The sequence below is a fragment of the Dendrobates tinctorius genome, unplaced genomic scaffold (genome assembly GCF_039654945.1).
Source record: "Dendrobates tinctorius isolate UK_male_01 unplaced genomic scaffold, ASM3965494v1 ptg000070l, whole genome shotgun sequence".
Lineage (NCBI taxonomy): Eukaryota > Metazoa > Chordata > Amphibia > Anura > Dendrobatidae > Dendrobates > Dendrobates tinctorius.
The window spans coordinates 78,263,287-78,290,000 of record NW_027361738.1 but is presented as its reverse complement, the minus strand read 5'-3'; the positions used below and the strand labels follow the sequence as shown (position 1 = coordinate 78,290,000).

At 40.6% G+C, this 26,714-nt stretch overlaps 1 protein-coding gene across 5 annotated transcripts in view; it reads right to left on the bottom strand.

Annotated features, from left to right (window-relative positions):
- Positions 1-26,714, bottom strand: part of CDK14 (cyclin dependent kinase 14) — a 701,555-nt gene that overhangs the window by 344,983 nt on the left and 329,858 nt on the right. For all 5 annotated transcript variants that reach the window (XM_073581965.1, XM_073581962.1, XM_073581963.1 and 2 more), the window contains 3 exons: positions 22,931-23,054; positions 14,007-14,127; positions 4,494-4,587 (listed from right to left, as the gene is read on the bottom strand). In XM_073581965.1, the coding sequence (XP_073438066.1) occupies positions 4,494-4,587; positions 14,007-14,127; positions 22,931-23,054 (339 nt within the window). The remainder of the gene's footprint in view (positions 1-4,493; positions 4,588-14,006; positions 14,128-22,930; positions 23,055-26,714) is intronic.

The window sequence follows — 26,714 nt, the reverse complement described above, 5'->3', positions numbered from 1 at the left end:
TTTGAAGTGATGCATTATATCATCCTTATACGCCAACATTGGGGACACGTGGATTTCCTCGGATGCCTTTCCCCACGGCCTAAATGTTTCCCCCATATGAAAGGGACAATTAATGAGAAATTGCTTGTGAGCTACGCGACATACAGACCATAACGATGGATCGTTAGTTACACGTGCACTTATCCGCCTGGGGATGCACCGCGGTTGGCGAGCGCCCGCCACCGTCTGGGAGATATTATTTGCGTCGTACCTTGTTCAAATCCTGCTGGATTTAATCACTTCTCTTGTATTTGCAAAAAATATCAATATAAAAATAATCAGAAAAACAATTAAATCCTAATATTATACGGAGGTTAGGTAAGGAAATTAGAATTTTTATGTAATTTCCCAATTATTATGAGGATATATCACATTATATTTTCAATTATGCACAGCGTCAAATAGCCGACATGGTGGCTGCCTACAGCTACCACTCGAGGGGGGTGTATTAAACTTTTATTATTGAGCTTTATAGAAGTCATAGAAACGTTCAAGTTACCGTATTTTTCATAAATGGCGCCATTTTTATATGTAGATCAGATCTGGTTTTACAGCTCAGCGTCATTCAAGTGCGTACACGCAATACTAGTCACAGCCTATAGACAAGAGTGGCGCTGTTTTATGTAATCTCACATGGTACCCTCAATCTCAGATAAATGTATGAAATTTCAAAATAAATACACAGGTTATGGCCTACAGTATATTACAATGTGCCTTCCAGGTTCTCCAGAAACTTGCATATGTCCTGCAGTTTTAATGCAACCATCTAGTTCAGGTATTATCACACAAGTATGATTTGGAATTTGTCATAGGAAAATGCAGCACATATGGATTCTCTCTACAGCGCCCACTACAGGAGAAATGCCGTATTACAGAAGTTTATTCACATGAATAAGTTGGGTCCGCTGCTTGTTGGAGGCTCCCGGTTCTGGCACACAGCGGTGGGTCCATAGTGGAGCACTCCCCTCTATGACGTCTATATGCCTTGAATGGGTGTTCAGGACTGGAATATCTTTATAAGAAGTAATCAAAATTAGATCGGTGGAGGTCCGACCACCAGCAGCGGCACTGACAGTTTGGATTATTACATTGACCACAATGCATAATATTCCTTTTCTGTAGAAATGACTTTTCAGCAGTCTTATCACAAGAATTACAATTTAAGGTGACACCTCTATATACAGGATCCACTCCTCACAATAGGTGGTGTCACAGCTCACCTCATCCTCCTCCTGTCCAATGACTGATATCACCTCTATATTAAGCAAATAACACAGGATTCACCATTCCCACTAGGAGATGTCACAGCTCACTTCCTCCTCCTGTACAATGACTGGTAACATCTCTATATACAAAAGATAGCACCAGGATTCACCATTCAAAATAGGTGATGTCACAGCTCACCTCCTCCTCCTGTACAATGACTGATAACACCTCTATATACAGTAGATAACACAGGGTTCACCATTCACAATAGGTGATGTCACAGCTCACCTCCTCCTCCTATTGTACAATGACTGATAACACCTCTATATACAGTACATAACAGGATCCTCCATTCACTATAGGAGATGTCACAGCTCACTTCTCCCGTCTATGACAATGACCTTTGCCGAGGTTAGTGAATGATGAAGAACAGAAATTAGGATAGAAAACATAAAAATGAATACTTTTAACATAAAGACCTTAGAACAATAGGCCTATTCCATAATCTGATGACACATTCCTTTTTAAAAAAAAATGGGACTGAGCTGCGGTACCAGCACAGTCACTACAAGGTGTATGGAGCTGTGCCTGGCAAACTGGAGCATTTTAGACTCCTGCTTCCTCTCCTCCACAATGACCATTTTACATGCTCATTAGATGCTTCAATAAAAAAAAAAAAAGGGTCGGAGTCTGTTCATTGTGGCTAATGTACGTGTGCATATCCTGAACTAACAGGAAGTTAAAGTAAAAAAAAAAAAAAACAGCCCCAGTGGCCAGCGTTGGAATTGCAATTTATCTAATTTTCATTTTTCATACACATTGTGATATGGAAGAAAAACAAAACTGTCAAAATTTAAAAAAGAATAATACGTTTAACAGAAAAACCCGATTTAAACAATAGGTTGTCTTCTCTTTAATATGACACATTCTCAGAGGCTCCTTTAGCGGAGAGCAGAACCAGCACCGTTATCCGGAAGGGTGCCATTATAGGTGACCCCTCTCCAGTCCTAGCAGTGATTAAACAATCACCCCCCGCCGCCGCCGCCGCCATCATCTGGTTAGTCGGCGTGAGGCCGACTGCTGCACGTTCCTCGCTCATGGCTGTTGTTGGATAGTAAATGGTGCGTGAGACATAAAGAGCCGACACAACCTAATCCTCCGAGGTCAGGACGCGGAGCGATTGAAGGATGAGACGCGTTATGAGAATCAGCAGAAAATAAATCATTTCAGCACAAAGGTGTCACCGGCACTAAAGTCTCACTAAGCACTACAGAGTGACGGCAGCATCACTCCCCGAGGACAAGCGGGACTATTAGCACAAATTATATTTTTCATATATTTTACATTTTGTAAACTTTGCAGAATTACAATTACTCAGCAGGACATGTGTTATAGTCCATTGGAGGCATCATTCTCTCTAAATTAAGGGGTTATAGCAAGAAGCGAAAAACGTGGCTGCTTTCTGCCAAAACCGGCGCCCCATCTGTCTACAGGTTGGGGCAAGTATTGCAGTTCAGTCCTATTAACTTTAATGGAGCAGAGGGGCAATACTCAGACAAGCAGTCATGTCTTTCTATACAATCCCTTTACAGGGTATGTGTCCTCAGTGAATGACCTATTGTTTAAATTCAGGGTTTTTTTTGCTAAATATTCAAATTATTATTTTTTTTACTTTAACATCATTTTTTTTTTTCATTTCAATATTATAATCTTTATTAAAAATGAAAAAAAGATATAGAAATCTGACAGTTTTCACACCGGCCACTGGGACTTTCTCAGACTCTAACTTCTTATTTCAGCAAATTCATGAGCACATTAGCAGCAATGAACTGACTCTGTCCCTATCTTTTGTATTGAAGCATCTAATGAGCGTGTGCAAAGGTCTTTGTGAAAGGGAGGGGGAGGAGGTGAGCTGTGATGTCACCTATTGTGATCGGTGGATCTTGTGTTATCATTTATGTATAGAGGTGTTATCTGTCATTGCAACAAGATATGATAAGCTTAATATATCAGGAATAAAGGTACTGTCACACTTAGCGATGCACCAGCGATCCTGACCAGCTATATGACGCGGTCATGATCGCTGGTGCATCGCTAAGTGGTCGCTAGTGAGCTGCCACACAGGCAGATCTCACCAGCGACATATCAGCGGTCAGGGGTCATTACTTACCTGTCAGACGAGGCGATCCTGACGTCCTTCCGCCCGCGTCCACACGTCGCTCGTCGGCGCCACAGGAAGCCCAGCAGGAAGCTGACGACGAGAAACAACCCAGGCCGTTCTCGCGCTATCAGCGATAACCAGCGGGGGAGAGGTCGGAGGTAAGTATCAGACATAGTGATATCGCTAGCAATATCGCTGCTACGTCACAAAAACCAGTGATGTTATAGCGATATTGCTAGCGATATCACTTAGTGTGACAGGCCCTTAAATCATTTGTGTGTCTGTATCTGTGCAGCATCTGCAGCAGGCTGCTTCTCTCATACACAGACACAGGAAATACAGTCACATGCTCTCCGTGTGTGAGCCTCTGGGATTTTATGAACAGCATACAAATCTATCAACTAAACACTCATAGTCAGGAATGGAATTGTTGCATCAAACATATTCCAACAGTTGTCTAGGGAGAGGGAGGGATAGCCATCGAGGATCTAGGGTGCCCATCTCCACTGGTAGGAAGGGAGACATTAATAGCTGTATAGAAGGGATTGTTTTCTCTTCCTTTACAAATGTTTAAACCAGATCTTTTTTGTGGGTTTTTTCTTCTTTGAATTTTTTTGATTTTTTGAGGTTATTATACAGATTTTATTAATCTATTAAAAGTGAAGTCTTATTACGAGATATAATTTGGTGCTTTCGGCTCTAGTTTCAGGCAGGATGGCAGAGACCCTATGAGCAAGACAAAAAAAAAAGTGTCCAGCCAAAGTAACGCCTGGGACCACTCTCTCGCCTGATGGCAGTTATCATACCCCAAATAATCCCTCTTCCCCTCCCCAAATGCAAAATGAAAGCCACATTCATTCCCAAACGTGGCAGGATCCACAGACTCGGATATGTATTATTTATTGCGTATCATACTTAATATGACAGCAACAAGGACAAGGGAGGAATACATTTCCCAGAACCCCATGAATGTATCTATATGGAAAAATAAAAAAAATCTGCATATAAAGGAAAATGTCAATCTTGTATCTCATGAATAATAAATGTCATCAACACACGATAAAAAAAAAATATTAATAAAACTCACCAAAAATATTCGCTCCAGTTGGTCCTGTATGTCTTTCATTCCTGGAAAGGCCGCAACGCCCTGGATCATCTCTATCAATATGCATCCTACTCCCCTGCCATTGAGAAAAGAAATAGGAAATTGTCATTTGCGAACTGTCAAAAACGGCGGCGCAGCATCAGCCCGCGAGGGACTAGTGGGTGACTGTCGCTGCCCTGTATCATACGTAAAATACAAACTACATTGTGCACGGACTAGTCCTTGATGAGGAAAAACTCTTTAAATTCTGCTCGAATCGTCCGGTAGATTTTATTTGATCCAAATAAAATCTGCCCTGAAAAGATGTTTATAAGGATCTGAGGTCTCTTTTATACTCACCTCTTCTTGCCCCGCCCCTCACTGGTCCTGCCCCCGCAGAACCCAGCCTGTTCCTCCGCTCTCTACGGATTGGTCTGTGGTCTAGAACTTCAGGGGTTGCCCGGGAGGATTGAGCATCATTGATATCAATGCCATTTTTGGCATCCCACAAAAACAATGGGGCGCAAAGCATGTCACAGTCGTACCTATGTGAACACGTATATTTTGAAAAAAAAAAAAGCAAAACAGTAAAGGGGTTTTGAGTTTGATAATGTCAACTGGAGCAGCACCGCTGAGCTCAGTGATTGACTGCAGCAGTACAGATAATAAACGACACTGGAGGGAGAAGAAAACTCAGCGTTGGACCTGGGGAGGGGAAGTAAATTAAATAAAAACACTGCAGCCAGGAGACAGGGCTTCTCCCAAACTGAAAAAAATATCTCTAATTTATTTCTCTCAAAATATTTTGATAGATGGTAAGATAAAAAAAAACTTTACTAATCACTCGCTATGAGTAAAGTAAATTGGAAAAGTAGGTGATTATATATAATGCTCCATCTGTCCCAGCTGATTACTAGAGAAGCCGCATTGATTAAACTGCCAGTCATAATTTACCCTCCTTAGAGGTCTATTACACAGCAGGAGCCACAATAAATCTTCGTCAAGTGCTTATATAATCAGGAATGAAAACAAGTTCAGTAAAAAAAAAAAATGAAGTTCTAGAACTTTCATTACCAGATGGAATTGTAATTTCCCAGAGAGGCTTTCTGCAGTCACTGTCCAAGTCTAACAGGAGAAAAATGCTGTCAGAAAGGCGAGAAATGCCAAACTACCAGGTCAGACTTAAAGGGACACAAAAGCTAAAGACATGATTCTAAAAGTCACAGAAGAATTCTGTCTAATTATTTACATGTTCTCGCTCCTATTCTTTCTGTGTACAGGAGAAATCCTCAGTGGCCGGCAGCCAGGCTGCGTCTCCTACATTACAGGACCTTAATGTGGTGGAATGCGTCATTATAGCGATTAAACAGATGAAAAGATAGAAATAACTGAAAAAGTTAGAAGGTGAAAAGAGAGAAAGTAAAAAAGAAAGAGACACAGAGGGAAAGAAAGAGAAAAAGAAAGAGAAAGACAAAGGGAAAGAAAGAGAAAAAGAAAGAGAGAGAAAGAGAAAAAGAAAGAGAGAGAAAGAGAAAAAGAAAGAGAGAGAAAGAGAAAAAGAAAAAGAAAGAGAAAAAGAAAGAGAGAGAAAGAGAAAAAGAAAGAAATAAAGAAAGAAAGAAAGAAAGAAAGAAAGAAAGAAAGAAAGAAAGAAAACAAGAGAAAAAGGATAGGCAATGAGGTACTTTTAAAATTATACAGTAGTAGATAGATAGAAAAATGCACTAAGTTGTACTGTATGTGCCAAATGATGAAGAGTAAGAGAGTGAAAAATAGAAAAGGAAGGGAAAAAAAAGAATGAGAAACAAAGTAAGAAAGATGAAAGTGAAAGACTGAAAGGAAGGAAACAAAAGAAAGTAACAGAGAGAAGGAAGATAGAAAGAAAGAGAAAAAGACTGAAAGAGAGAAAGAAAGAAAGAAAGAAAGAAAGAAAGAAAGAAAGAAAGAAAGAAAAAGGGAAAAAAAGCAATTGATAGTCTGATATTTATGAGATATAATGTATGTTGATAAAGAGATAGATAATAAAGAGATAGATGATAGATAGAGATAGATAGATCATAGATAATAGGTAGATAGATAGATAGATAATGAGTGTGCACACGAGCACAGATTAGCTTCCACTGTTTGCTCTCTGGAGATTGTGGGCGATTGTCAGGTAACGTGTATTCGATTCTCTGGTGACCAGACGCTCCATCACACCAGACATACAAAACCTTAGTGAAAACAAGCCGATAATGGGACGGCGCGAGAAACGCGAGTGTCTGAACCAGGCAAGGAGATTAGCTGGAAAATATTTTTCAAACATCTGAAACCTCGTTCTTCCGACATTCATGTATAATGAACCCAATTTTGGATGGATTCAGGAATGGGTCCACTATGTCAGTATAAGGATGGTGCAAAGTCAGAAAGCTTTTAAAAATAGAAGTGCCAATAGTTTATTTTTATTAATTAACAAAATGCAAAGTGAATGAACAAAAGAGAAATCTAAATCCCATCAATATTTTGTGACCGTCTTTTGCCTCCATCACTTCTCGGTACTTGAACTTGCACACAGTTTTTTTAAGGAGGTTTTTACAAACATCTTGGAGAACTAACAACAGATCTTCTGTGTACGAGTCTTGTGCAGATCCTTCTATTCTCTTCATGTGATCCCAGACAGACTGGCTGATGTGAGATCAGGGCTCCGCAGGGGCCAGATCATCACTTCCAGAACTCCTTGTTCTTCTTAATGACGTTGATTGGATGTTTGTGGTCGTTGTCCTACTACAGAATAAATTTGGAGCCAATCAGACGTCTCCCTGATGGTATTATATGATGTGTAAGTATCTGCCTGTATTTCTCAGCAATGAGGACACCATGAAATGGGCATTGTTGAGGGCAGTAGACGCCGACTGCCATTACTCTGGATTACAGAAAGACAGGTACGGCAGAACAACACTTCCAAAAATGTTTGCATAAAATGGGCAATTTCAATCTGATGACCCATCTTTGGCTGGTGGTCTACTGAAGCCCAGCCCCCTTGGCCAATAAGGGGGGCTTTAATCTTAATGAGGGAATGGGGGGAGGCTCCTGCTGCTGCCGGTGTCTTGCAGGCACACACAGGACAAGTGAGGAGGAGCATGGGGAATATGGCTGATCTCATGAGACACAGTGAATATTTCTTTATAAATTTTCCAATCAATTTTCATTTTTAAATTGGAAATTCATAGAATTAAAGAAAGGGAGGAGATTAACAGAGGAAGTGCTGGGAGATTTTTTTTTGTGTGCATTTTTTGGGGGGTATTTACTTTTCCTTTAAGGATCTTTGCTTATTTGTCTTCGAATCTTCAGTCTGAAGTTGTAAATGACGTTTAGTAAATATTTCTAGAAGAAATTCATCATGTTAGAGAAGTATTATAATTCAGCAGCATCTTCCCAATAAAATGACCCTTTAATTCAACACGCGGCGTCTCCCGGACACAAAACTGCGGCTTCGGCTTCTCTTTGGAAGTGACATTGATTAAAACCTGACTTGCATTCTTCATATGTTTTGTTCTACCCCTGCTGATAAACATCCTAATAATTTAAGCCGATCTCTCAGGGGAGATAAGTATAATTACCAGGAAGATGTCAGCCATTGATCGGCAGAATTAAATAGCCAAACACAAAGACAAAAAAAAATAAGATTTCTAAGAGGATATGGGAGTTTTCAGACTTTACGTTTGGATTATTAGTCTTTTCTTCTAGGAGAGCTAATATTTTCGTGAGTAAATTTATGTTTGTTTTTTTTCAATAAAAATATGCAATTAATTTTATTAAAATTCAACAAAACAAATGGAGGTGTCCACTTTTAGCTGGAGATAGAAAACAAATCTCTATGCGAAGTGATGATGTAGAATACAAAAGTGTTTTCATGGATTTATCCACCCAACTCGATGGGGTACCAAGTAGGGTTTGAAGGACATTTGTTCCGCACTAACAATTCGGAAATCTGGGATCCTCACTTGAAATAGAAAATATTTGCATTGGGCCCGTCAGACCTAGGGCCCCACAGTGTTAAAAATAATGTCCCCCTAATAAGTTCAGTTCAGAAATGAGAAAAGTTTTCTACTTGCGCTAAAATATCTTCAGTGTCGTCCAACAAGTGAAGGAGTGCTCAGCCACCAAGAAGAATTAGGACATGGTATGTCAGGATCTTTAAAACGCCCTTTAGAAAAAGTCGCCGAATTACATAATATAGGCCGAGTACCTCCTCTAATTGCCGCTGGTCCCCTGATTATGGAACAGTTTTTATTTTTTTCCTGTGTCCCTCCGTTCCAAAGTTATACCCCTCTGTAATAATGGTGCAATTTTTTTTTCCCTTTAACCAACTGGGTGTAGACAATAAGAATTCTTTGTGGCCATGGCTTTTTTTGATTGGCCAGCATCAGAGAAGAATCAGCAAACCCCCCAGGGAGAAGTTCTGTGGTACACGCCCAGTTGGTTGAAGGGAAAATTGAAACTTTATTAACAGGGGGCATAACTTTAGAACAGAGGGGCCCTGATGAAAAAGAAAAACTGATCCAGAATCAGGGGAGCGGCAGCAATTAGAGGAGGTTTAAAAAAAAATCATCTTAAAAAAAAATAATTAACAAAAAGAGCCCTAGATGCTTGTCGAATGACAGCTACCATTTTACGTAAAAACTTTCCTAACTGCGGTGGTGAGCTGGAGAATATTAGCGCATATAGTGCATCAAGGTGAAAGTCATTGAGGTATAAGCAGACTTTTCTTCCCTAGATCTGAATTCATGCTCAAATAAATTGGTTTGACACACACCACTTGTAGCCCAGTGGACAATCTTAAAAGGTCAAGCTTGGACTACTTTGCAATTAATGGCTTTGTTCCGTCATTCAGACGCCCTACAGTGTACAGGAGTCTCCACTAGAGTTTAGATGTATATCTCACTCTTGGAGCCATGGAAAACCTATGGATTACAACGGAGTTCCGAAAGTGTTACTATGGAAACAGAACATCTTTACCTTAGGGATCTTTATTTTAAACAAAAAAACAAAACATGTAGCATAAGTTTCTCATGGGGACGGCTGTCAATCAAAAAAACCATTCCAATTGTGATTTTCTCCCGGCTGAAAAAAGGCAAAATGCCAATACGATCACAGGACCTGAAACACATAGGTCAGGTCCGTACTCGGATTTCTAGAACGCATCAGTCAGGTCCTTTTCAGATTCTGAACGAATATGAATTTTTTTTTTGTTTTTTTCGTTTTCTAAATTAAAGTATTTTTATCATCCCACAAGAATAATATAAATTCCGTTTTTTGTGATCTTGAATGACGACATCAGAGAGCTAGCCTAGAAAAAAGTGGGGTTTCATTAAAAAAAATTATTAGAAATTTGAAAAAAAAAAAATCTACATGTCAAATTATATTTTGAATATTCAGTTGACCATTGTAAGGTCAGTTTTGCCAATATTAAAACTTTATTAGAGAGATCATTTTATTTTGTGTGTTATGTTTCAGGGCAATGTTTATGCTTTTATTACTCTTTGAAGGTATTGAGAAAATATTAATTTCACCCAGTAATAACATAAGTAATGTCCGTGTCCATACGGGCTGGTGAGATGCCGTCACCCAAGAGGCTTAGGGGTCGCCGCAGCCACAAACAAGAAAGACCTGATGTGGGATTGCGCTGGAGTCATTAGCTTTTAGTTACGTCTCCAATGCTCTACAATAGCAAATGAAGTGTAAAAATAGTCTGCAGATAGGCGCACCTGCTCGCCGAGCCGTCCAAAAACGACAATGTTTGTGCAGCCATTTAAGTGCAGCTGGTCCCCCTCAATTGTGGGGCCGTTTCCTTCCTCCGCTTGAGCGGCATCCTCACCGAGCCTCATTCATTACGACGTCGGGTCATTTACTCTCATCATCTGTTTTGTTGGGTGGCACTTGTGGAAACATAAGAGGCTTACTTTATCTGGCAGACACTTCTAGATGTTTTCCAAGCCGAAAAAAAAAAACAAAAAAACTCTCGATAACCGATCGACCATGGACGTACAGTGTGATACGTTCTATTTTATCCCCATCGGTAGACATCAGCGAGGAGGTAAAAAAATAAAACACAATCTTAATAGTGTCATTTGTCACCTCAGGAGGAGTCAACGTGTATTGTGAAGCTTCAGTACCAGAGCCACAAGAGATCTGGGGTGTAACATTCATCATGTAGACAATGGTAATAGCCGTCTTAATTTCTCTAAGTGAAAAAAATGCGGCCTTAATAAGATATAGGATGTGATCGGAATTTCTGCTGAGGAACCAAATACGTTGCTAGGGATTAAGGCTGGTTTTACACTTGCCGTGATTTTACGGGCCGATTTTGCGGCCCCAATAGATTTCTATGGGGCCGCAAAATTGGCCCGCAAAAATTCAATGGTGCGCCGTGTGCCGAACGGCCATGTTTGCCGTTTTTGCGGCCATGATAAAAGATCGAGCTTGCTCAATCTTCTATACGGCGTTCGGACACGGCCCCCATTGTAAATCAATGGGGCCGCAAAAACAAACGGAAGTTTGTTTTTGTGGCGCACCGTGACTTACGGTTTTGTGGAACGCCGTTTTTCTTTCTCCAGTACTATCTCCATAGTATTGGGAGGGGGGGGGGGGGGGGGAAAGCGATCCGCAAACTTTTTTTGCGGTCCGTTGCCACAAAAAAAAATGTAGCGATACAGCCCGCAAAAACGGACCGCAAAAAATGCGGTAAGTGTAAAACCAACCTTAGTGGTAGAAATGACAAAGTGAACTTATTACTATAGTAAAATTGTCTAAAAAGTAGAAAAAATGAAAAAACCCTATGGAATAATGTTAATATTAAACAAAACATCATATTAACAGTTAAAAGGGTTGTACATTACTTGGAAAACCTCTTCTGATCCCCTATGTTTCCACCCAGCTGGTTGCACATGAACGTTTTCTCTCCGAGAAAAATGATCTGATTAGACTCTGATCAGCATTCAATCAGAGTGGCATAAGTATTTCTTGGAGGTGGAAAGGAAAAAAAAAAAAAAAAGTTACTCCACTCTCTACATTCTGTCCGTAAGTGAAAATCGGACCGCACTTGGATGCCATCAGCTCCATAGACTTTCATTGCGGATTTTGAAGCCGCTCCTCTTGATGTTTGATTCGTCCAAATGCAAGGAAAGTGAAGCTGATTGTGCATAGGGCTCACATGACATAATGTGACATAAGCCCCAGGGGAGGGAGCACTAAAACCACTGAAAAGCCGGAGGCAAGTGTAAGCGTCATTATTTTACTGGTGCAAACATGCTGATTGAAACGGGACTGTCCGAATAGTGGACAACCCCTTTAAGGGAAGTTGTGGTAGAATTTCACATGGTCTGCCACTTTAAAAAGCCATGACTTACAATATTAGAGATGAGTGGATCGATGTGAAATTTGATTCGAATTTCCTGAAATTCACAGGTCTCAATTAATTCAAACAACTTGTAATTTGATAAAAATAAAAAAAAAAATTCAAAAAAATTCCCTTTAATTGGCTGAAAATCACATTCTTGTGGAAAATTCAAAAGAGCGGTCGAATTCAAACTTCAAAAGACTCTGTCATCCTTACTTTCTATATCAGAATATCTAAAGTTCAAAATTATTAAGATTTTGTCAAACAAAAATAAAAAAAGTACGGTATGTATATGATACAAGTTTAACCCTTTCACGCCACAGCCCATCTTTGTTTTTTTTCATTTGCATTTTTTTCTTCCCCTTCTTCCCAGAGCCATAATTATTTTATTTGCTCGTCCATAGACATATAAGGGCTTGTTTTTTGCGGGACGAGTTGTACTTTTGAACAACACCGTTCATTTTACCATATACTGTACTTGAAAAAAAATTCCAAGTGCGGTACGATTGTTAAAAAAAAAAAAAAAAAATCAGACCGGTTTTTGGGAATTGTTTTTACAGTGTACATTTTGTGGTAAAAATGATCTTGCAATATGATTTTCCTCTTCAATATGGTTACCGCAATACCCATCATGTCCAGTTTTTCAATTGTTTTAGTGGTGAAAAAAATCTGAAGTTTGCAAACAAAAATTTTGGAGTTGTGTCACCATTTTCCCGAGACCTATAACATTTTTATTTTTCATCTGATGGAGCTGTATGTTAGTTTATTTTTTGTGGGGCGAGACAACGTTTTTATCAGTATCATTTTGGGATAGATGTAACTTTTTGATTGCTCGTTACAGCATTTTTTTCTGGAATTGTGGAGACCAAAAATAATAATTTTGGCATTCTTGATTTTTTTTTCCCCGTTTATGGTGTTTACCGATCAGGTTAATTGTTTTTATATTTTGATAGATCCAACTTTTCTGAATGCGTCAATACCAACCAGAAATCGCAGTCTCCTTTGAAGCTCTGCCACAGGTAGGGTTTCAAAGGAGCTCTGTAATGGCAAGCATGGGGGTCATCAGCTGACCCCCAGCTATCATCACAACGCATTGGCGACCTGGCATGACGTCACAGGTACACCGATGGGGGGAAGTAAGCACACAGGCGCTCGTCGGCAGGTTTTAAGTGCCGCCGTCAGAGATTGATAGCAGCATTTAACAGGTTAACAATCGCAGGCAGAGTTCCGCTCCACCCACCACTATTAGCGGCAGGTCCTGGCTGTAATTCACAGCCATCGCTTGCTGAGTATATACGGAGCATGTCGTGAAAAATTGTGTAAAGTGTATCACAGGTTGTCAGATAAAAAAGGCTAACTTGGACACATTTGGTGTTAGCCCCTCTGTCCAGCAGTTCCCAGAAGAATTCCAGCCTTCACCCTATAACCTTTAGATGAGGATTTGGACTTGTAACGGGGGCCCCTGGGTTGTGTCCACAAAGAGGCTGCAGCAGGAGTGGCAATCCTGAGGCAAGGATGGTCAAACAAAATTAACCAGTATAAGGAGAGACAAAACTTTGCCAGAGTCTTAAGACAAAGCCGTACTCAACTGAATAATTGAGTTGAAATACTTGAAGGTCGGCCAAAAACAGAGGCAGACAAACCCGGGTCAAACAGATAACAGATAGGCAAGGTCAGAGGATAAAGTCGGGTCAGTAACAGGATATCGACAGGGATAGCACTCTGAGTTCAATATCTGGCAATTACAACGTGCATAGAAGGAGTTTAAATAGGGTGTGGTGCACACATGACCATTCAGCCTGGCTAAGTCTAACAACAGGCTCCAGCGACACCGGTTTCAATGGCAGGACAACATCCGTACTGCCCTGAGATACTGGCCGTGAAGTCTTCATAATCAGCACTGCCTGCAGAATGAATACTCCAGCACCTGGTGACAGAGGCAGACGTCACTGGAGCAGGTGTGGGAGGAGATGTGAGAAATTGAATTAATTGTGTGCTGTTGTTTTTTTTTTTTTAAATATATATTATTGACGAGAGACACAAGATTAGCTGCCTTTAAAAAAAATAAATTTGAATTATGTATTAATCAATAACAACTTGGCAATTTTACAATAAATTAACTTTCTAGCGAGACTCACCACATGTCCAGACAGGTGGAGTATTCTGTGGAGCCCAATAAGACATCGGGAGGGCGATACCAAAGGGTTACTACTTCATTAGAGTATGTGTGGCTTGGGACTGATTTGGCTCGAGCGAGTCCTAAAAGACAAAAATAATCTGTGTTGCTCAAATTATCTTTAAATAATTACCTAAAGTATTGCCAAGTTGCCTGGGATAAATAATACTAAGGATGAGCCATATTAATTCTAAGAAAAAAAATAGAAGGTGGATAATTAGACATGATAAAACAAAGACGACATTCACGTTTCTAGGAAAACATGTAAAGACTTTTTTGACTTTGCACAATTTGTTTTCCTGTTAATCAACTTTTTTAAATAGTCTTCAGCTAAACTGTGCAACTGCTTTACATAGCTGGCTGTGCTGCTGGTTCTTCTACTTTTCAGTTCAGGGCTATGTCCTGTCCGCTTCATTGAGAGATACTCTCTCCTCTCCCTCAGATTAGCACAGTGTTAGAGATCCAAGTGGGGTGGGGGTGTACTGTAGAGAAAGCCAATCTGTAGTAACAGCTGATCAGTTGAGGTTCCAGGTGTCGGACCCTTAACTATTGGATATTGATGCCTTAACCTGTAGGTTAGGTTATCAATACATTCTGTGTAGTGGGGAGGCAGAGATGATGAAGACGCTGTGGCAAAAGGGAGGGTTTGTGACGGTGTTGTTTAGTTTTAAACACTATTGTGTGATAAAGTAACGTTACATTTTATCCCTATGGCCGGTGTTGTGTGTTCGGTTTTCCTACAGGATATGCCTAAAGGCCCCGTCACACTAAGCAATCTCGGTAGCGAGATCGCTGCTGAGTCACAACTTTTGTGACGTAACAGCGATCTCACCAGCGAGATCTCTGTGTGTGACAGCGATCAGCCCCCCTGCCGGTATCACTGATCGCTGGAAGAAACCTCTGGACATTTCTCTGGTCTCCCGCTGGCCAGCACGCATCGCTGTGTGTGACAGGCGGGAGACCAGCGATCAGGTGTAAAAAATAATAAAAAAAATAAAAAAATATAGTTATTCTCACCTTCCAATGTCCCGCGCAGCCATCCTGCCTCTCTCCACGCTCCGGTCCCAGTGATCCTTTGCACGAATGACCGCGAGACTTTGTTATCCCTCGAGACCGTGACATCTCGCGGTCATTCTCGCAAAGGATCACTGGGACCGGAGCGTGGAGAGAGGCAGGAAGACTGCGCGGGACATTGGAAGGTGAGAATAACTATATTTTTTATTTTGATTCTATTTTTTACATGGATGGCCAGCGATGCCGGGCGCTCGGAATCGCTGTGCTGATCGCTGGTGAAGCTGTCTGTGTGACAGCTCACCAGCGATCACATAGCGACTTACCAGCGATCCTGACACCTTGATATCAGTGTCGGGATCGCTGGTAAGTCGCTTAGTGTGACGGGGCCTTAAGGCTGGCCCTGGGAATGCTGGAGGTCTGTCCACTAGGGGAAGCATACTGTAGATAAGGAAACAGTTGCACTTGGGATTAGATTATTATTATTTATATAGCACCATTGATTCCATGGTGCTGTACACTTACAGTAAACAAACTAACAATCAGATACTGATACAGAGGGGAGAGGACCCTGCCCTTTCGGGCTTACATTCTACAGGGTGGTGGGGGAAGGAGACAGTAGGTCGGGGGGTTGCAGCAGCTCCAGTGATGGTGAGGCGGTAGCTCCAGTAGTGGTGAGGAGGCAGCGGGGTCATTGCAGGCTGTAAGCTTTTCTGAAGAGGTGGGTTTTCAGGTTCCGTCTGAAGGATCCAAATGTGGTTGATAGTCGGACGTGTTGGGGAAAAGAATTCCAGAGGATGGGGGCTATTCGGGAGAAGTCTTGGAGGCGGTTGGGTTGAGGAGCGAATAAGTGTGGATGAGAGTAGGAGGTCTTGGGAAGATCGGAGATTATGTGAGGGAAGGTATCGGTAGATTAGTTCAGAGACATATGGAGGAGACAGGTCATAGGTGGCCTTGTAGGTCAGTATTAGTAATTTGAACTGGATACGCTGAGGGAATGAGAGCCAGTGAAGATATTTGCTAGAGGGGAGAAGCGGGGGAGTAGCGAGGGGAGAGATGAATTAGTCGGGCAGCAGAGTTATGGATGGACTGGAGAGGTGCAAGGGTGTTAGCAGGGAGGCCACAGAAAAGGATGTTGCAGTAGTCGAGGCTGGAGATGATGAGGGCATGCACAAGCATTTTAGCAGATTGAGGGTTGAGGAAAGGACGGATTCTGGAAATATTTTTGAGCTGGAGGCGACAGGAGGTGGAAAAAGCTTGGATGTGCGGTTTGAAGGACAGGGCAAAGTCAAAGGTTACCCCGAGGCAGCGGACTTCCGAAACAGGGGAAAGTGTGATGTCGTTAATTGTGATAGATAGGTCAGGTAAGGAAGATCTGTGATAAGGAGGAAAGATGATGAGTTCATATTTGTCCACATTGAGTTTGAGGAAGCGAGAGGAGAAGGAGGATATGGCTAATAGACTCTCCGGGATTCTGGAGAGCAGAGAGGTGGCATCTGGGCCAGAGAGGTAGATCTGAGTGTCATCAGCTTAAAGGTGGTACTGGAATCCATGTGACTTTATGAGTTGTCTCAGGCCAAGTGTATAGATTGAAACGAGTAGGGGTCCGAGAACAGAGCCTTGGGGGACTACAACAGAGAGAGGGTGGGATGAGTAGGTAGTGTGGGAGTGGGAGACACTGAATGTGCGGTTGGAAAGGTATGAGGAGATCCAGGATAGGGCGATAGATACTTAATAGTGTTGGGATTAGCCCTCAGTTGGGGAGGGGTTACATGAGGTTTTATAGAAAATGTTTCCGGGTTACAGTAGTTAGAGACTGAGTCAGTCAGAGTCCAGGACTCGGTCAAGTACAAGTGCAAGTTCTGGGTAGAGTGGAGAACAAGGGTAAATAAAGCAGAGTTAGCTGGTTCCCGTGCAGTGAAGGTACAGCCGAGAAGAACGTCTTTAGTCAGTGCGAGTCTCCTAGAAGAATGAGGGCATGTCTTCGGCCAAGCCTGGATGCCGGGACAGTCTTGGACCCAAGGTTCAGAAGAGGCATGCCTCTGTCTCCCTGATGAGGAAGAGGTCAGCTGGGTCGCGGAGTGGGGTGAGGATGATGGGTCTTAGGACAGGACGGGGACAAGGACTGATGGAGCACAAAACCAAGGAAACGTCACTAAAAAGAGACTTTGTCTTCATCTGTATTCTGCAGCCACATGTAAATGAAGGTCTTCTGCCTTGTTTGTAGCCGGTCCCATTGACAGGGAGGTAATGACGGCTTCCCGAAGCAAAAGTGAGTAAGGAACGTGCTCCACCACCCCACACACTCCACCCAGACATCTGTTTAGAAGATGGGTTTTAGGGCCACCAGAACTCCGTTCCAGACCAAAGCAAACATGCCCCCTCCCCCTTCAACTGGACAAGCCCTTTAATTCTCATAATTCACTTACACAATTATTTTTATGGAAATTTATCCTTTTTCTGTACAAAAAGTTCCCAAACAAACAAAACTAACCTGATGTGTAACATAAAATTTAGATTAAAGAAGCAACATGTACAATAATTGGGAAAAAAAAACAAGAAGGTAAAACAGAACTAGAGTTCATTACTTTATTGGAGACCAAAGGAGAAAGAAAAACATTTTTTTTTTCATGAGAAAAGTTAATTTTGTTTGAGATTTCCACTCCAGGCGGCAGACAATATAATAACCTGATTGTCACTCATCATACACATGCTAGACTTCTTCCACCTTCGCAGCTGCCAAGACTTCGATACGAACAATGAGCTACCAAACCAATTATCCAGTCTTATTTACACCTCTGCAACCTTTATATTACGGCTAGTAAGATTTTTGCATGAATTGGCCTCCTAGATGATAACACATAGTAGCCAATTACACGATACTACAATGGGCACAATTCACAAAAAAAAAAAGAGAGCGTGCAACACAATACGGCAATAGCTGCTGTCAATTCTCATCGGAAGTCAACAATTCTGAAGAGGACTGCACCAGAACCAGAACAGCACTTAACAAAATCCTTGAAATGTGACATTCAATTATTTGCCTCTCTGGTTTTTCAAGTTTATTTAAAAGACTGTCAAAAATAATGTAAAAAAAAAAAACAATAAAAAAATGAGACAATAGCAAACCAAACCTATACTTTCCAAGTATTATTTCCTGGTGATTTTTTTCAGTTACATTTCAGAAATGCAAAAATTCTAATTCAAAAATTTTAAATTTCAAAATAGAACGTTGATGTTTTATAATATTATTTATCATTAAATGTTTTAAAAGAAACATGGAAATAGAAAAGGTAAAATGTAAAAACTGTAAAAAAAATAAAATCTTTTAACATTTTGATTTTTTTTTACTTTTAAATAAAAAAAAAGTTTAATTTTTTTTTTTACCACGGAAAGATAATTAAATAATTTAACACTAGTATAAATGACTGCCTTCACACTGAAAATAATAGCCTGCAAAAACTTTCCAAAAATATCTTTACAGCAACATATCCAGAAATATAATTTTATATATATATACACAAACACACACACATTATATATATATATATATATATATATATATATATATATATATATGAGATGACATTTTACTGGCACTGGTTATGACGGGCATATGTGACATGACCAGTAGACGCTCCGTATCGTATTCATGGGAGAGCGTGGGTCAATTAGAGAGGCGTTAAATAATAAATTTAACCTTTGTGTGATATTGAGAGGCCGTCGTTAGCAGAGCTCGGCGGGTCCCTCTGTGGCACTGAGCATTTCTACAACCTGTCATGATTTGATATATGACCTCTTATTTAAAGGAGACCACCGAGAATATACCCTTGTCAGTGTACATGCCTATCAACAGCTCTTCATATATAAAGTATAGGATTATATTTACTATTTTTATTATTATTAACCTTTAGAAATGTGCATGATTTTAAAAAATGTAAATGGTAAAAAATAAAAAAAAATATGTAAACTGATACATTTAACTTATTTAATCAACAAATATTAAAAAGAAAGAAAAGAATAATAATGTATTATTTTATTATTATTATTATTATTATTGTTATTATACCCATCAAATGTTCATGGTCACCCCTTCTAATTATTGTGAATAAGTGGCTTTTATGATGACGCGGTCCTGATTGAACCACCCTGGTTGGTGGGACACAGAATGACAAGAACAAGGCTACAAAATAATTATGGGGCAATAAAGGCAAAAAGTTAAATAAAATTAAATTAGTGCCTCACCCTCTTCCCATAATGTGGATGGGAAAGTTTACCCACTATGGGCCCAATTGATTACTTCATTTGCGTCTGTTTTTTTGTCTAGTTTTTAGTGTTTTTTTCATTTGCGCCTCATTCTTCTTTTATATGTGATCGCCTGTTGTTGTTTTTTTGTTTTATGCTTAGTATCGTGAGTGGAGTTTAGGTTTTCCAGATATTTCATCCGGATTCATTATTTGCAACTTTTTTTGAAAAGTCACAAAACTTGGGCACAAAATGTACACCAGTCCCCACCCTTAGCCCCCTTTACACGTCAGTGTCTCCAGTACGTGTGGTGACAGTTTTCACAAGTAGTGGAGACACTGACACACGTAAACCCATTCAAGTCTATGGATCTGCGCAAAACACACCGACATATCCATTTTTTTTTCCAGTAGCACGGTCCACAATACATCTCGTACACATGCACACTGACAAGCGTGTGCCATCTGTATGACATGTAACGGCAACTGGGAAAAGCAGTACAGTTAGCGCTGTTTCCGGACACAAGGTGCTGACTATAACTTTTATCATCCTCGTTTGGTCTCCCAGCTATAAGCGAGACGAGGTGACACTGATGATGGTTGTAGTCAGCACATTAAATTAAAATAAATAAAAGAAACAGCATGAGGTCCCGCCTATATTTTAAATCCAGCACAGATAAAGCAGCCAGCTGCAGTCTTCTATTAGGCTGGGATGGTCCACGGCTAATGGCCCATCCCGAGCCAAAAATAGGAGCCTGCAGCCAACCCAGAATTGAAATATTACATTAGATGTGCCACCAGGCTCATCCCGATGCCCTGATGCTTTGGAAATTGGGGTAATATGTGGGTTTGATGACAGCTGTGATATGTCAGAAATCACAGCTACCATCAAGCCCTGGGGTAAGTAATGGAGAGGTGTCAATCAGACATCCCCATTACTAACTCCACAAGGAAAAGAAATAAAAACACGCACAGAGAAAAGTCGTTTAGTGGTAAAATTCACTGCTCGACAATTACCCTCATTTATTACCATTAAAATAGAAGTAATCCTCACCTGTCCACCGTAAATCCATAATAAGAAGGCCCCATGATGATCCCCGACTCTGCTACATCCAGATGCTGCAATGATCGGTGACATCAATAACGTGACCTCTCACCACAGTATCCAGAACACACTGAGAGTAGTGTGAGAAACTGGAAACAGTGACAGACGGTGACATCATTAAGGTTACCGCAGGTCACAGCCGATGGTTCTCACAGTAACCTCACGCCTGTGAACTGCGGTAACCTTAATGATGTCACCGCTCGCAGCATGAGAAATTCTCACACTGCGAGCGGTGACGTTAAATAAGGTTACCGCAGTTCACAGCTGGCAGTTGAGGTGGTCTTGAAGGTCTTGTGATTGCACCATGGGTAAGCAATAATCTAACCAGCTCTACATATATGGGTTTGCCTGTTTAAATAGGGTCAATTCTAGACCATATATACATAGTAATGCAAGGCAGCCATTTTTCAGCATAGCATATGCGATTCACAAGGTAATAATGATGAGCAGGCTATATAGACACGCCCCAGAGGATCTTGTAAACCGCGCCCCATTTGAAAGACCATAAAAGACCATTTTAATTCATCATACAGTTCCAGATTTAAGCGTCTTTTTATTTAGTGCTACTTTCTATGGTCTTCACCAAAAGGAGTGTTCACAGGTTAATAATGCAGAGCAGCCTAAAGACACACCCCAGAGGATCCTCTGAACCAACACTATAAAATTTGCACTAAATAAAAGTTGTCTAGGCCTCACAACATGGTCACGTGAGGAGTGAAGTTTGTCATGATGTGTGTCGCGCCCTTACATTCTCATGTTGTCAGGCCTGGTCATAGCCAGATGATCTCAGACAGAAGACTGAAGACCTAAAGTAAGCAGAGGACTATGCAGTGAGCTCCGGAGGCAGGACAGGTGAGGGACAAGCCTATGACAGACAGGTATAATCATTAATTATGTTTTAACCATTTCATGGCCCTATAAAGAATCCAGTAAAATGGTGACCAACAGTGTCAGGGTTATGGCGTACTGATGGATTTGTATGAACCAATGCCCCCCAAAAAATGTTTATATTCCAGCAACTCCAAATTCTAGGGAAAATTCATAACAAATTTGATTCCCTACAAATTGATTTGTTAATCTTCAGAATTATGCAGGCAGAGAGCTGCGAGACAGGAAAAGTGAAGAGCAGCCATCGGACAGGAGACTATAATATTCTAGTATTTTTAACCCCTTCCCAGCCTCGTTTTTTTTGCTTCGGGGTCTGCAGAGACTACGGAGAATAATAGACATCTTCCATTTGGATTGATTTTTATTCGACCACATCAAGCCATCTGAACCATGGGCCAAATCTCCCCAAAACAAATTTCTAGAGATTGGCTATTCTCCACCTGACACACACAAATCATTGGCGGCCCCAGCGTTAAGGCCGATAGTCAGACTTTAGTCTCTCCTTTAAAAAAAAAAAATACATTATAGCGTAATTTCATGCAAGGGTGAAAAATCATTTCCTTCATCCATTTTTCAATATAGCGGGCAGGAAATAATGGTCTGATCAACACAAGAGTCCTATGGGGTTTGGAGACAATGGCAGAGAAAATGCTCCGAGGAGTCTCCTCGCTGCGTAGATTAGCCTGTTCTGCATGTATGGAGAGTGATCATTGCATATGGACTCTTCTATAATCCCACAAGACCTGAAAGCTGCGCGTGACCTTTAAATATACACTGTCAATAAATGGCCATTACGCTTGTCCCAGGTCATTACATCTGACACCGCCGTACAGTGTAAATACACAAAGCAGCACAAAACCAATAAGGAGCCACAAATCCCAGAGGTGACCCGCGGGGATTACTCCAAATATAGATTTATAAATGGTAATAGATGAAATTAATCAGTCTGGGATAGGGGGTCCGAAAGGAATCATTTTTGGCAAAACTGCTCCAACTTAAAAAAAAATAAAAAAATAAAATAATAATAATAATAATAATAATAATAATAATAATAAGTCAATTAAATAATACAATAAAATGCTGTAAAAAAATAACAGATAAAGCAGCCACGACAAGGCGTCCTTCTTTGCTGGGAACCTATCATAAAATGATACCTATCCTGGGTGGATAGCCTACAATATTGGTTATATTGGTAGGATCCTACCTTCCCATATAATTGTAGGCTATCAACCCAGGAGAGGTATCATATTAGGATAGGTTCCCAGCAAAGAAGGAAGCCTTGTCGTGGCCGCTGAACACACTTGAATTGGCCAATTTATGCCCCAAGTATCTTCATTTTTTCTTATTTTCTAGAGCAGTAATGCATTTCAAATTTAACATATTTCATGTTTGCATACTATAGCGTTACAGAATGCAGGTTTATCTGTTGGTTTTTTTTTTTTTCTTAACCAGTCTAAGCATTTTCAAGCAGTCCGTCTGGGAAAATGACATCATTAGAGAGCAATAGGCAAAAAAAAAAATGACATTTTCATTTGCAGATAACTATTAGCAAAAAAAAAAAAAAGACACATTGTGTGAAGAACATACATATATCACTACGGCCCTCTGGCTTCCTCATGTGTGTAGTCATCTCCTTACCAAAGTCGGCCAGCTTCAGCTCCCCTGTATCACTGATTAGAAGGTTCTGCGGCTTCAGGTCCCTGTGCAGTATGTGGCCTTGGTGAATGTAGGACAGTCCTCGCAGCAATTGAAATAAAAATAACTGCAAAAGAAAAAGAGGAGCGGAGTCTGTAAAGTGTACAAAAAGATAAGTTTGTGATTAAAAGTATCTAAAATTCCACAATGCGAATTAACAAGTAAAAACACAAAAACTTTAAGTAAAGTGACTTTCTGCCTCTTACTAATCACTGCCGCACTTTTAGGTCCAACATTCTCAGCTGATTAATTATCATTTAGCAAAAGCCCAAGCACTCCAGTTCTTGTGGTCAATGATCAATCCCATGGTCCGGATCCTGTGAATAGGTGATGCATTTTAATTCTGGGAACACCCCTTAAAATGATAAAATGCTGATAGCCTGAAACTGCCACAAGAGGGAGCAGTCTGCATACAGAACCATTACTGCATTCAATGTAAAACTCAAGTTCAGGATTGGACAGTCATTTCATAACCTGCAGGGTCCGTGACTTAAATTTTCTTTATAATACCCCTAAACAATATGTACTCTTAATTTAAAGGGAACCAATCTTTAAAAAAATGGTATTTACTTGCAGCCATAGTAACAATCTGCAGTAAATATACGCTTTAACTATATCTGGCTTTCGAATTGGAAGTGCAGCTGCAGTGAAAAAAATGAAGTTAGATTCTCCCTGCAGCTGCTGCACCGGGATCTGAGATTAGTCAGCACTCACTACAGACTGAGTTCTCTGTGGTCTTTCCTCTGCACCAGGGAGGAGTGATTACAGCGCGCACATTGTGTAGTGATTGCCGACTTCTCCCAGATCTTGATGCTTTCCTAATGACTGGGATGGAATGGTTACAGGGAAAATATAGCTTCATTTTCTCCCTGCAGCTGTACTATACATATAGTTAAAATGGTATTTTACCCACAGATTACCACCGGAAAAAACTTTCAAATAAAAAGTACACAAAATAAAATACGCTATATTTTCTGCAAAATGAAAACCGGTTTACATACTCAAGAAGTAAATATAAATGTTGCTACACTGTAACAAGCATTATTTTCAACATGATCTGGACGATCACAAATCCCGTCGGAGGTTACGGAAAGTTCTTTTTTCTCGCCGTCTCTCGGCTCCACATGATTGTATTACTCAGCATTAATAGTGTAGGAAAACGTCGGCGCAGTAATATTCCAGCTCCAATAAATCACAGACTTTGCAGGGTTTTTAAAAATAACAGGAAATATTCAGTTTTTCATTCCCTTCCGTCGGCATTGTAGTAAGAAGTCATTTCACAGCCGCTTAAATTACAGGAAACATTTTTCTTAAAGAGGAAAACTTTTGTTAATAAATGTTCACCCGAAGCTCATAATAACTAATATAGATATGAGACGCAGGTCAAAGTGACAAACCATTGCCCATAAGAACAAAGCTATTCAAGACATAATTAAAGGACCAGCAGGGTTAGAAGAAAAAAACAGATTTAAAAAAAAAACAAAAAAAAACAGTGCCACACGAGTCCACAGGTTGTTTGCGGTATTACAGCTCTGCCTCACACACACACATACACACACACACACACACACAGCGTTTGTGATGCATTTTTCCTGCATAAAAAAATAAAATCGATATTATGAGTGGTTTTTCTGCATTTTTCATGAAATTTTGCCGCTATGACAATTTAATCTCAATGGGGGAAAAAATTGCTGCAAATACAGAAGAAAAAATTGAGATACCGGGATTTTAAAAAAAAATGCACCACGTGAATGAGATTTTAGAAATCTCATTCATTTTTCGCGTCAATGTAAAATGCTGCGTTTTTTTCCCCAAAAAATGTGACGTGTGCACACTCCCTAATTCGGTTCAATAGATGAAAAGTAAAATATCAGACATAACCATCGAGGATTTTGTAATCCCATATCTAATTGATCAATAAGCCTGCATTGGCCCCCCTTAGTCGTGATGGCCTTCATGGTTAGAGGGACTTCATGTACTATTTTGCTTTTGCAGATAATCACTGGCCTGAACTTGACATTAGCTCAAAAGGGGCAGTTTTACCTCGTTCTTGTCATGATCCAGTCCAGAGTTTGTTTTCTGCTGTCTTCTCTTTGGACTGGTCATGCAGATATTAATCTCCTCTGCCTCGTTCTGGAGCTGGCTGGGCTATTTCAGTCCTCTGCAGCCTGCGGGCCAGCATCAGCTATATTTTAAGCTTCCAAGCTAGTGCCTCTAACCTGTATTCCTTTAGTGTTCCTCCTGCCCCTGATTACCTATACTTGTGTATGACTTGGCTTGATCTCTGGACTCTGCTTCTGGTTTTTCCATTTCTGACACCACGCTTTACGACTGGCTTTTTGACCCTCTGGCTTGTACCCTGACAACGGCTTACGTCTTACGTTTCTGATACCACGTTCCTGGTAGGTCCTGACTTCTCGCTCGTCCCTGACTACGCACTTGCCGTCTCCCTTGGTACTTCTGCTCCTGACAGTGGCTGACTTCGGCTAGTCTGACCACTCTTTCATTACCTGTGACACCTGTGCTGTTGCTCTGTGTTACTACTCTGTGTGTGTGGGCAACCTCTGTTCCCTCACCATCACCCCCTGGTGGAGGTTGCGCTGTACTGCACTGCAGCAGCACGTTACAGTTCTATTTCCACTGCTCCCCTGAGTTTGTTTTTTTTCTTTAAATCGGTCATCTGGTGCCAGAAATATGGACCTTTATATTTAGTGCACCCAATATGCCAATCTTCTAGTCTTTTCCAAGGGGGCGTTCCCCAATGGATTCTCTGGGGTGGTGCGTCTCATATCTCTGGAACAGTATGGCGGATTTACAAAAAAAAATAAAAAACACTCAGGGGAGCAGCGGAATTAAAATAAAGGAGCAAAAATTGGATACATTTGACCTGCCGCCAGGTGCTCTTAAAGGGGTTGTCCGGCATGTACAGTCAGATAAGGAGTACAGAGGTATATTTTCCCCTAGAAGCATTGCAATACAGTACTATACAGATGCACTATGTGGCGGCACACTGAGTGGATACAGATCCATAGCGAATTGTCTGTGCTGCCATACAGTATCCGTACACACACATCAGCCATACCTAGAGAGTAAACGCTTGGTGTATACCCACACACATACGGGTATAGTGCAAATGCGGTATTAAATTAGTCACATACTGTATGGAAATCCATGAAAAATATCAAGAACTCATACATTTGCATAAGAAATTCACACAGTTTACAGCCCAGCAAGTTAGAAATTTGCCCAGATTTAGACATAAATTAAGTAGTGTGTTGCCCACTGCGTTGCAATACCAAGCACAGCCCATAGACAGGAGTGGCGCTGTTTCCTAGGAAGACACCACCTCACAAGAGTCCACTCTGATATATTAGACATCAAAACCTATAACTATGAACACATTAAAATATCTAATTTTTCAGTACCCCGAAGCTAAAAATCTTATCTTTGAGATCCATATTTATTTATTTAATTTATTTTTATTTATTTTTTTTGCAGTTTTATTACTTTTTTTTCCCCCTTTTTAGATAAAAAAAAATCATTTTCAATAAAGCTACAATCATATTGGTTTCTGGCATTAATTACTCTGCTACAGAGAGAGACGTCCATAACCGCAGGTCGGGGCCGAGCACGTTATTGATTCTGTGCCTAGGAATCATCATCGGGTAACTCATTTACACCGGTAATATGAAGCGTCGGTCACATCCAGCCGTCTGCTCCTCTCAAT